At 45.4% G+C, this 11,633-nt stretch overlaps 1 protein-coding gene across 1 annotated transcript; it reads right to left on the minus strand.

Annotated features, from left to right (window-relative positions):
* Window positions 1-2,172: 2,172 nt before the first annotated feature.
* On the minus strand, window positions 2,173-8,874 carry Resp18 (regulated endocrine specific protein 18). The gene is made up of 6 exons (XM_031368877.1): window positions 8,647-8,874; window positions 6,100-6,204; window positions 4,443-4,575; window positions 4,072-4,114; window positions 3,861-3,950; window positions 2,173-2,330 (listed from the first exon to the last, which is right to left on the minus strand). Exons 1-6 carry the CDS (start codon window positions 8,750-8,752, stop codon window positions 2,280-2,282), a joined length of 528 nt encoding a protein of 175 aa, XP_031224737.1. The 5' UTR covers window positions 8,753-8,874; the 3' UTR covers window positions 2,173-2,279.
* Window positions 8,875-11,633: the final 2,759 nt, after the last annotated feature.

Consider the following 11,633-nt stretch of genomic DNA (forward strand, 5'->3'; position numbering starts at 1 on the left):
ACTTCAGACTAAAATTCATTTTGATGACCACATTTTAACTAATTTCAGCTGCAACAGCCTTACTTACAAATAAGGTCATGTCTGGAGGGTCTGGAAATTAGGAGTTGAACACAAGTCCGGAGGAGACAATTCAAAAATCATCCCAACAGTTGCCAGGTCCATGAGCTCTCCTGTAAGACCTCTTGCATTGGTGTCATTTCTCACTCTCTTTTGGGTTGTGCTTCAGTCAGGAGCAATCCCTGCCCCTCCTTCTCCTAACCCCATCCTTATGCAGAAGCCTCACCTTGCTATAAGTTCCACTGCCCCTCCCTCTTTCAGACAGGTGTGATTCAAGTAGTGTCACACGATCCTCTAAAACAAACAAACCAGGTCTCCCTTCCTTTCAAAAGTTTTTGTCTGGAGCAGAACAGTCGGCAAAGGACTGGCGTTTGTCCAGAGCTTCCGCAGTGGCTATGACTGTCTGTAGCTTCAGTTCTAGGCGATCCAGCATACTTCTCTGGTCTCCAAAGGCTCCAGTCATACACACATGTGGTGCATATGCATACATGCAGGCAGACACTCATGAACATAAGATAAAAAAAAAAACCCACATAAATCTTGAAAAGTTCCTATCTTTTTCACCTATTCAATTAAGTCTCACAGTTTCAAGTTTCAAACTTCGAAATTCCAGACTTCCAAACTTCTACTACGGTGTTTTCTTTCTAACCTTTGTCCACTTTTTTTTTTTCCTGGATGTGGAAATATTAGAAAGACCAGGGTTGGACCACACAGGTCAACTTTGATTTTTAAGATGTGACTGAAAAGGTGTGTTGAGAATGAGGTGCCTGTATGTAAAAATAATGGCCCAGGCAAGGATCCGGATGCACAGGTCCAGGGCAACACAATTAGGGTCAAGTTGCTAAAGCAAGTACAGTGAGGGAAAGCAGAGTGGGCTGAAAATTATTTACAACCAAGCCCCGCAACAGTATTATAAACAAAATATTATTCCCAAGTGGTTCGTCAAGGCCTAGAGGAGCGTGTAGCACACAATAACCTCAGTAGGAGCTGAATCAAAAGAAGTCAGGTGCAGTAATTTCTGAGTGGGATAATCCTGGAAATCATAATTTAGAACTGGAAAACTCAGTCATATTAAAGATGAGCAATGGTGGAGCATGCCTTTAATCCCAGTACTTGGGATGCAGAGCCAAGTAGATCTCTGAGTTCATGGTCAATCTTGTCTACAGAGTGACTTTCAGGGCAACTAAGGCCACGTGGAGAGATCCTGTCTTGAAAAAAAAAAGAAAAGGGTCCATGGTATGAAGCTTGAAGCATGCTGTTGCACAAGTTACTAGCACTGTGGGCTGGTGCCCACTGGGTTGAACGTCACTGGCATCCTCAAGAAGGCTGAACATGCTTCAGAGCTGTCCACAAGGATGGAGGAATCAGATGTTTTACCACTAAATTTAACCAAAGTCCTTCTCAACATGAGAGCTTCCCCAGAAACAATATGAAGATTATAAAATCCCAGGTCCTTCTAGACAGTCAAACTCACAGAAGGATACACTCTATGCATTTCTAGGTGAGAAGCAAAGAAGTCCATGGCTTGGGATGGGAAGATCTTAGTGGAAACAGGAACCATCCACTTGCAGTGGTTGGGTGAAGAAGATATGGTCCAGAAGCTAAGGGGTGGGATGCCCACTCTGTTTGCTTTCTTCAGACACCTGAACGAATCTATATCCTCCCAGACTTCATGGGTTTTGAGATTATTAGATATATTCACAGAGGAACCAACTACAGTCACAGGAGCTTGGTTCAATGGTTCTCAGGGTTAAACGGATGAAGAAGAAAGGTATAGGAGGGAGTTTGGAAGAGTAGCAATGGTTAAGAGATTTGGTGGATAAGAGGACAGATGAATGGAGAGAACTGACTAGGGGCAAATATGGATTTTCCTTCCCCAGTACGTGAAAGGGTGGGCAACCAGACCATGCAACATGAATAGGGTGCCATTGGAGATGGCCGCCATGACAGCTGTTGTCACCCCTCAGTCTCTATTTCAGAAAGGGGGAATGGGGCAGACGCCAGCCTTTGACCAAGCATTCAGAGCTGTACATTCTCTGTCCCCTTTTTCCTTTGGGAACATCTGGTTAATTCACGTTCCATGTACCCTCCCTCAAGACAAGCTCACAGAAAGTGTTTGCAGGAAAGTCAACTTTAATTATTCATATTTGGGTCATCCAAGAATTGCCCCTTGGAGGACAACAAGGGGTTTCCTGGAGGAAAGGATCGTATGCAATGAGATCTCAGTCAGCAACAAGGTTGAGGCCCACAGTGGGGAATGGCCCAAAGAAACCCTAAAAGAGAAGAAACAAAGGAATTGGTCAGGCTGGAGAGACATTGTGCCTCCTTATCGGCTCTCCTTCCAATACGTAATAATTGCTCCATCTGAGTAAGCCTTCCCCATGGTGACTCAGCCCAAGGGTTGTTAGCCTAAGCCCCGGGCTCCCACATACAGCTCCTCCTCCTTCTGTGATTTTCCATTATACTTGGGGCTGAAGGAGAATGGCAGAACTTCATTTGTGTTCCTGGAAGCGCCACGACAACCAGTTCCACACAGGTGGGTCTCTGTCATTTAGCTCATATTGTGTTACCCCAGCAACCAATCCAGGTTTAGAAACTCTGGCTGCCATGCTGCAGTAAGGGAGCCTGTCTTCCTGGAAAGTATCAAGGTCTGGGACCCACTTCTCATGGCTGTCTCTAGATGGAAGGTGTGTATACAGGAAGCAGGAAGGGACAATTATCAGCTCCTTTGTTACTGCCAAAATCTAAGCCTTTCCCACCTCCCTGGACCAGAATGGCCCTTCTCTCACATCTCCTTCATTTTCATTCTTGCTCTTCTTATTTCCCATTTACCTAACATCATTGTAGTGTGTGTGTGTGTGTGTGTGTGTGTGTGTGTGTGTGTGTGTGTGTGTGTTTTAAAAGAGGGGCAGGATTTTGCTCTGTAGACTTGAACTTACAATTTTGCTACCTCAGCCCCCCTGAATACTAGGACCACAGATCTGTCCCACTATGCCTCACATCTAGGGTGGCCTTTTAAAAACTAAATGTCCCATTAGGACATTCCTTTCCTCAAAATATTCCAGTAGCTCCCTACCTCCTTGGAATAAAATGTAAAGGGTGCTCTGTGAGCTCCTACATGGACTTCCTTCTCCCTGCTCAGCTCTGTCACTGGATGCTCCTCTGGAGGACCAGGCCATTTTTGCCTCCAGAAATTTATGGTTACAGTGCCTTTCTTTGTGATTTCTTCTGTCTGTCACTCTCTTGTCATTTGTGTCTTAGCCCTAAGACTTTTCGTTATTGATAAGTCTGATGTTTGGAACAGGCCTTGAGAGAGGGCAAGAATCACGCAGGGGAAGCTGGCCTGAGTCTAGAAGAACAGACACAGCATGGCAGGTTGAGGAAGTAAAGATATTAGACAGGGTGATTTCTAGTCTGGAATCCAAGGAGATGAGCCTTGCCTGGGCCATACAGCAAAGCAAGGCAGATGGGGTTGAAGCCTCTGCACCCTGCCTTCACTCTACAGGGGTTCCTCACATCTAAACTGATGATGCTTCTGTTTTTGGTTCCTATTTTAAACTCAAGTATGATGCATGATCTTTCAGCTTTTGTCCTCCTTAGGAGCTTCCCGGGGTGTCTTGGCCCAACCCTCCTCTCTCATCTGGATGCTTAGATAGTTTATAAACAAGCAGGATTACCCTTTGGGTACAAGAGTTTATTTGTTTCATCCCAACACCCATCCCCTCTTTTGTACCTGTTTCCCCTCACCCCATTTAAACATGCCATTTTGGTTTTAGTCTCCTTGGGCAAATGGAGCCACTCACCTTGGTGGGGTGTGTGGCCTCTTGTTTGGTGGCCTTTGGGAGTACTTTGGTGGTAGAGCATCGGTCCCTGTTCACCTTGACTGCTGGACTCTGATGGGGGAGAAGAATCAGGAGTAAGGAAGGAAGCAGGATGGATGAGATGGACTTACCAGGAAATCCAAAGGAGCTAAAGTCAAGGCTTCACAATTTAAGGAAAGATAAATGGTCTCACCTTTTGGGGAGATAAGAGTCGAAGTTTCTCCTCTTGCTTGACCCTAAAAGAATCAGGGATGACAGGTGGGACCTAGGCTTGCCAACCCCTCGCCCCCTTGCAAGTACAATTATTGTGCCCCAAGGAACTGTTCCCATAGAGATGACTGCTGGAGCACAGTATATCTGCATGTACCGTTGCATACCAGAAGTGGGCATCAGATTTCATTATGAGATTGTTGTGAGCCATCATGTGGTTGCTGGGAATTGAACTCAGGACCTCTAGAGGGGCAGCCAGTGCTCTTAACCACTAAGCCATCTCTCCAGCCCTGGTAGCTTCTATGCACAGTTCTAGTAACCTACATAGCAGAGGCCTACCATAGGTTTCCATACCTCACCCCTGTGGTTGCGGTGGAGGAAACCGCCTTCACATCCTTCCGGCATGGATACTGGGAGTGGAGTCTGCTGAGGTGTTCCACCTTTTTGGTCATTAACTCATAGGCTATGTCATCTGTCCAGAACATGCCTGTAAGGTGAAAGGACGGAGTGAATTGGCACTGGGGCCAGAGCGACCTCTCCTGGCAAGTGTATGTAAGACCACATTTAACGGAGAAAGTTAAGTGATGTGGTGTGGAAAGGTTGTTGTGCACAGTCCTGCACATTGTTCCTAATGAATCTACTGATTCACTTGTCGACACAGTAGGATTAAGTAAAGCCAAGGATGGAGAAATGTATCAAAGACAAAACAGAAAAAAAAATGAAAAAGAAAAGAAAACAAAAAGCCCTCAAACCCCTCCAGCGCAGTGACACAAACTTTGGTGTTTTATTAGGTACAAGATTTATTAGTAAGGTGGCTGTCTTTCATATCCAGTAGGTTAGGATGAATTTATGCATGTGCGTGTGAATGTACTGTACATGGGTGTGCACATGTGTGCATGTGTGTATGCAGACGTGTATGTGAGGTTGTTATGCATGTGTGTATACATGTGTGTGTATGCACACACACACTCACCCACTATAGACTGGAGTGTCTTCCTCAATTGATTATTTTCCATCTTATTTTTTTGAGACTGATATTTTCCCTTGACTTTTCATTTCATTCTATATATCATTATCAATATCATTGTGAGTGTGTGTGTGTGTGTGTGTATGTATATGTGCACATGGTTGTTGGAGATCAGAGTAAGATTTATGCCTTTATAAGGAGTCTGAAAATTGAAACCTGTTAATCCAGCTTGGTGGCAAGCGCCTTTACTCACTGAGCTATCCCATTGGTTCTTCACCTTGTGTTTTGAAATAGGGTCCCTCACTGAATTGATTAGACTAGACTAATAACTATCAAGTGATCTCCAGAAATCTACATCTTTACCCTCCCTGCCACCCACATCCCTACTGCACTGGTTTCACCGACACACACCACTGCTCCTGTTCTATGTGGTTGATGGGGATCAAAACTCAGGACCTTACAATTGAATGGCAGATACTTTCCAACTGAGCCACCTCCCCAGACCTAAGATTTAATATTTCTGACAGAGTACCCGCTGATGACACCCATGTTGCTGGTCTAGGATGCACCTTGAGACTTACTGATCTAAGGAATCACATACTTCTTAAAGTATTGTAATGTGGACTCAAGGTTGATTTCTTCTCCCACCTACATGCATGTGAACCTCTACGGAAGGGTCAGCCTTCTATCAATAATGGATTCCCTAGTCCCTCTCATCTCTCTCCTCTACTACATAGTTTCCCTGCTTCTTATACGAAGGTTGAGGTTTGTAGCTGGTCTCTTGGCTGAGCACTGAAGGAATCCCAGCTCTGGGGAAAAAACCCTCAACTCAGACTGTGATAGAGATTGGGACCAGTCCCAAGGACTTGTGTGCTGTTTGTTCTCTTTCTGGGTGCTCAGCAGCCTCTTGTTCCCTTCCCCACTAAGGCAATAAGAAACTAGAGGCTTCCAACAATAGGAATCCTATCCCCTGGCCAGTAGCCTTTCACTGCTCTCCCCAGTATCTGACCAGGACCCCATCTCTGCTCTGCAGCTTTTGCTTACCTTGGGGTACAATCTGGTGGAATATAACTTGTAAGTACTGGAAGACTGAAGCAATAAGTCCTTGGAACGTCCAGAGCTGTTCCGATCCCACCTGGCCCTGACCATCTAAGGGCAAAACAATGCTGTCATCAAACACCTCGTCAGAATCACTCCAAATCCCAGCTGAAGAGAAGCCAATATCTTCCCCCTCCCCCACTGTTAACACAGAGCCAGGTCCTTTTCCCCTCTTCCAGTTCTCCTTTCTCATTTTTCCTTCATCGTCACTAGCCCCTAAACTCCGTTTACTCTTCTTATTGTTGTTTGAGATAGGACCTTTTAAAAATAATTCTAGATGTCCTAGAACTCACTATGTAGACCAGTTTGGCTTCTAATCCACAGAGATCTGTCTGCCTCTGCCTCCAAGTGCTGGGATTAATGGTGTGTACCAGCACACTTGGCTTCCAATCACTCTTGGTATCAGTATCTAGGCAAGGACCAAGCACACAGGCTAATGTATCATGTGATGGTGCAGGTACAAAGGATCTTGGGAGCTGTGCACATGTGACGGACAGGTAAAATATGAAGAAGTGGATGATCTGCTCTTTGTGGAAAACTTGGAAGGCAGGAGTGATTATGGGAAAGAACTTGAATCCTTAGAATCCTTAGAAAGAGAAAGTACAATCTCCCCTAGGTATCTTCAAGAAGCTGGGTCTCAGACTACCCTCCATACCAAATATGAAGATTTTCAAGACCCTAATACAACATATTATTTGTATGTTACTTATAAATATCCTCCTTTATTTTCAATCGCATTTAGTGTGTCTGTGTGTGTGTGCACTCACACATGTGTATACATGCACATAAAAATATAAGCCACAGCATGAGTCTGGAGATCTGAGGACAACTTCCACAGTCAATTCTCTCCTTCTACTACGTGAACCCTAAGGATTCAACTCAAGGTTGTCAAGCTTGGTGGCAAGTGTATTTATCTACTGAGACCTCCTGCCAGTCTCTTCCTTTATATTTTAAATAACCTCCCAATTATTTATAATACTAATATATAATGTAAATAGCTGTTTTATGCATTGCTTAGACAATAATGATGGGTGGGGCTGTCTGCATTCAATCTACAGTTGGTAGAATTGAGGATGCAGAGTTCTGTGATGAAGGACGTGGGGGCAGGGAGGGCTGACTATATTCTTATGTGTAAGGTCTGAAGGTTGGAATTTTTTTTTCCTGAAACACAGTTTGCTCAACTGTGTGTAAGAGAAGGGCAGGAATGAGGAATAAGTGAGTAGGGTTAAAAAAAAAAATCTCCCTGTCCCACTTCAGCTAATTAAAAAATAAGCAAGCAGCCGGGCGGTGGTGGCACACGCCTTTAATCCCAGCACTTGGGAGGCAGAGGCAGGAGGATTTCTGAATTCGAGGCCAGAGTGAATTCTGGTCTACAGAGTGAGTTCCAGGACAGCCAAGGCTATACAGAGAAACCCTGTCTCGACTCCCTCCGCCCCCCCCCCACCCCACAAAACCAACCAAACAACAATAACAAAAAACCCTGAGTCTTGCTATGTATCTCAGGCTGGCCTCAAATCATAGGTCTTCCAAGAATGGGCAGTTCTCCCCCTCACTCCAGATAAATGCCCAATACAGTTTCCTGGCCCTATGAAGAAATAGACGTTCTAGCGTCGTAGTGAAAAAGAGAACTTCCAGAGAAGAAGCGGTGTTCAGTCTGAGAGAGTGAGTGTCTGAGCCGTAATGTAGGTGTGGGTGGGGAAATAGGGATCCGCAGAAGGTCTGGAGCTGTCCGTGGTGCTGAAGATCGGAAGTAGTCACCGTGGGCGGTAATGACAGACACCTCGGAATCTGCACTTCACAATCCACCCACATTCTACTCCGTCCCCACCCTGCCTCAGTTCTCCCCTCGTTTGACACCAGATCTCCACCCACAGTGCTTTGCGAATCCCCTACATTGGCTTCCAAACCCAAGAATCCCACAGGGAGACTGGGCGCCAGACGAGGACTTTGTGTAATGGTCTGCGCAGGTATTCTGAGGCTGCGCAGTCTGTCCCCGACTGTTACGAAGTGAGTGCGCGCCAGGTCCATCCAGGATGGCGCAGATCAGAACAGGAGGAAGTAGAATGGTCTCCTTCTAACCTGTTTCACCCCAACCTAGCTTTCCCCACTTCATGAAACCGGGTCCAGCCTGGACTCTGCGGTTTACGGCTTAGCCTTGATTCCGTCTCTCAGCCCCACCCACCTATTCCCTTGGTCATATAACCAAATACAAGCACTCCTGGTTCTCCACTAAGCCCTAGTTATCTCTTTCCTGAGTCCTCAGAAACGTCTGGTGTGTACCGCAGCCACCCTTGGCTCACCTGTCTTCCTTACTCTTTCCCAACCCCTAGCATTTCTCTGGGCCCCCCTCTTCTATGTCTAGACCCTGTATACCAAGTCCCAAGACTGCATCTGTCCCGAGTCTTTTAGCCTTAAAGGCTAGATCCTCGGCTCTCAGAATTGCTGTCTGGCCCTGTCCGCACTCCCCGTCCCCACCCCAAGTTTTCTCCTGACCGTGGGCATTTATGTCGCCGCAGCTGCCTGGACGACTGTAAAGCAGAAGGAAGCAGACCAGTAGCTGAAGACCCCCGGAGCCCGCGGGCTTCAACGAACTCTGCATATTCGCTGGATCCGAGCACACGGTTCCTCGAGCTAGGTCTTAGTGGAAGTAGCAACAACAGCCGGGGGAGGGGGGGAAGGGACTGTGCCAGAATGTCACTTTCCACCCGCTAGCGACGCGACTGAGAGATCTGCAGAACCCTCCTCTGCAACTCGGCCAATCACAAACGGGCTCTGCCCCTGCAACCGCCTACCCAAGTTGGCCATTTCCTTTGGCCTCTCTCCACTCAACCTTTTGGAATTTCTGCCCCCACCCCTACACACTCTTCCAGCTAAGCCTCCATTCTCAGTCGCCAAGGAAGGGGTAACTGATTGCATATGAGATGGTGGTGGAAATGGAATAAACTTCATGGGTTTGGTTGTGATATTTAAATATGAACTGGGAGGGAAGAGTGAGCACTCCGCCTGATGACTGGTTATTGCCTTTGACCTCGTTTTCTCTTCTTCCATTTAAAATCTTTTAGCAACCATATGGGTTCAACCCGCAAAACATTGAATGCCCATCCTTATTTTCCCACAGCCATTGTGGTTACCCTAATCCTAACCACCGTACACTTTAAAATAGATCTATTTCAATAACTAAGTAGCTGGCCCACTGCCACGGGTCCCATGCCACGACTCTAAGCTCCAGTGTAAGTTTTGTTGTAAACTGGATGTTTTGGGTTGATGCTTTGTGGATTCTCTGGATTGCATTATCTTTCTTTCTTTTTTTTTTTTTCTTTTGTTTTGTTTTGTTTTTCGAGACAGGGTTTCTCTGTATAGCCCTGGCTATCCTAGAACTCACTCTGTAGACCAGGCTGGCCTCAAACTGAGAAATCCGCCTGTTTCTGCCTCCTAAGTGCTGGAATTACAGGCGTCTACCACCACCGCCTGGCATTATCTTTCTTTAGTATTTACTGCTCAGGGTCTTTTGAGACTCAGTGAGAGGTGTTTAGGAAGGCCCTCTAATTTTGTGGGTTCTGGACTCCAGGCTTTGCCTCCCTAGAACCGTGGCAGCTACCAAGATCTTTTTCCAGACATTTGGCTTTTCCTTTAAGCTCTTGGAAATCTCACCCTGTGCATGTGCTATTTAGAAGAGAGCTGAGAATTTGGGGGAGATTTGCATTCAGATTTTAGGTTCCCACTCTGTAGACCATTCATTACCCAGAATTCCTCTTCAATTCCTGGCTGCCTTGGCATCTCGGTACTTGAAACTCTGCTTCCTAGCCAGTTACACTGTCACTTTCCACCCGAGTCTGCTTCCCTCTGTGCAGCAGGGAGTGGCGGAGTGCCTTGGGGGAAATGCCCATTGAACGTGGAACTCACCTGGCGGGGCATTTATTCATCCAGGGTTATGGTCTCAATCACTTTTCTTCCTTTTGCTTTGACTCCATGTCTTCATCACTTTTTTTTTAAGATTTATTTATTTATATATAAGTACACTGTAACTGCCTTCAGACACCCCAGAAGAGGGAGTCAGATCTCCTTACGGATGGTTATGAGCCACCATGTGGTCGCTGGGATTTGAACTCAGGACCTTTGGAAGAACAGTTGGTGTTCTCTTCACCACTGAGCCATCTCTCCAGCCCTCTTCACACAGTTTTGTTTGTCTTTTGTCTGGAATATTATGTAGTCCGTATATATTTATAGAATTGTCTGGCACAAGCTGTTTCCCCAAGCCAGGATCTGAAAGTTTGTCTTGCTGTCACTGATTATGTGCTAGACATTTTGTTTAAATGATTTGTAGAGGGCTGGAGAGATGGCTCAGCGGTTAAGAGCACTGACTGCTCTTCCAGAGGTCCTGAGTTCAATTCCCAGCAACCACATGGTGGCTCACAACTGTCTATGATGGAATATGATGCCCTCTTCTGCTGTGTCCGAAGACAGCAACAGTGTACTCACATACATAAAATAAATAAATAAAAATCTTTAAAAAAAAAACTAAAATGATTTGTAGAAGCATTTTGAGGGGTGTTATAAAAACAATGAATTGGTATGTTCCACCCCAGAGGGAATCTTTTAAGACTCAGAAAACCATAAAAGGAAGCTTGTTAAGACTCAGATTTCTCTGTCTCTGTCTCTGTCTCTGTCTCTCTCTCTTCCTTCCTTCCTTCCTTCCTTTCTTTTTTCAAGAAAAGTTCTTTCAGTCAAGGGCTATTTAAGAACTCACTCTGTAGATCATGCTGGCTTTGAACTCAGAGATCTGTCTGCCTCTGCCCCTTGAGTGTTAGATTAAGGGTGTGCAAACACAATGTGGCACAAGACTCAGAGAATTCTAAAGGAGGGCTTCTTAAGGCTCAGTGAATAAACAGTTGAGGAAGTCAATGAAAATGATCAAATGTACAAGGTTAAATAAGCAATAGGGACGACGGAGACATTCATACCTACATGGAACAAGGGGAAAACTGCCTCTGGCAAATTGTCCTCTGATCTACACATATGTTCACATTTATTTCACATATGAAATAAATGTAATTAAAAACAAAACAACCTGCCAGACAGTGAGAACACACACCTTTTTTTTAAGATTTTTTTTTTTCTGTCGCTGTCTTCAGACACACCAGAAGTGGGCATCATATTCCATCATAGACAATTGTGAGCCACCATGTGGTTGCTGGGAATTGAACTCAGAACCTCTGGTAGAGCAGTCAGTGCTCTTAACCACTGAACATCTCTCCAGCCCCAGTAACACACACCTTTAATCCCAGTACTCAGGAGGCAGAGGAAGGCATATCTCTGAGTTTGAGGCTAGCCTGGTCTACAGAGTGAGTTCTGGGACAGCCAAAGCTACACAGAGAATTCCTGTCATGAAAAACCAATAAGAGACTCTCAGGACTCAAAGGCAGTTACCTTAGATGAAATGGGGAGAGGGATTTTTTTTTTTTTTTTTTTTTTTTTTTTTT

Source organism: Mastomys coucha, unplaced genomic scaffold (genome assembly GCF_008632895.1).
Source record: "Mastomys coucha isolate ucsf_1 unplaced genomic scaffold, UCSF_Mcou_1 pScaffold14, whole genome shotgun sequence".
Classification (NCBI taxonomy): Eukaryota; Metazoa; Chordata; class Mammalia; order Rodentia; family Muridae; genus Mastomys; species Mastomys coucha.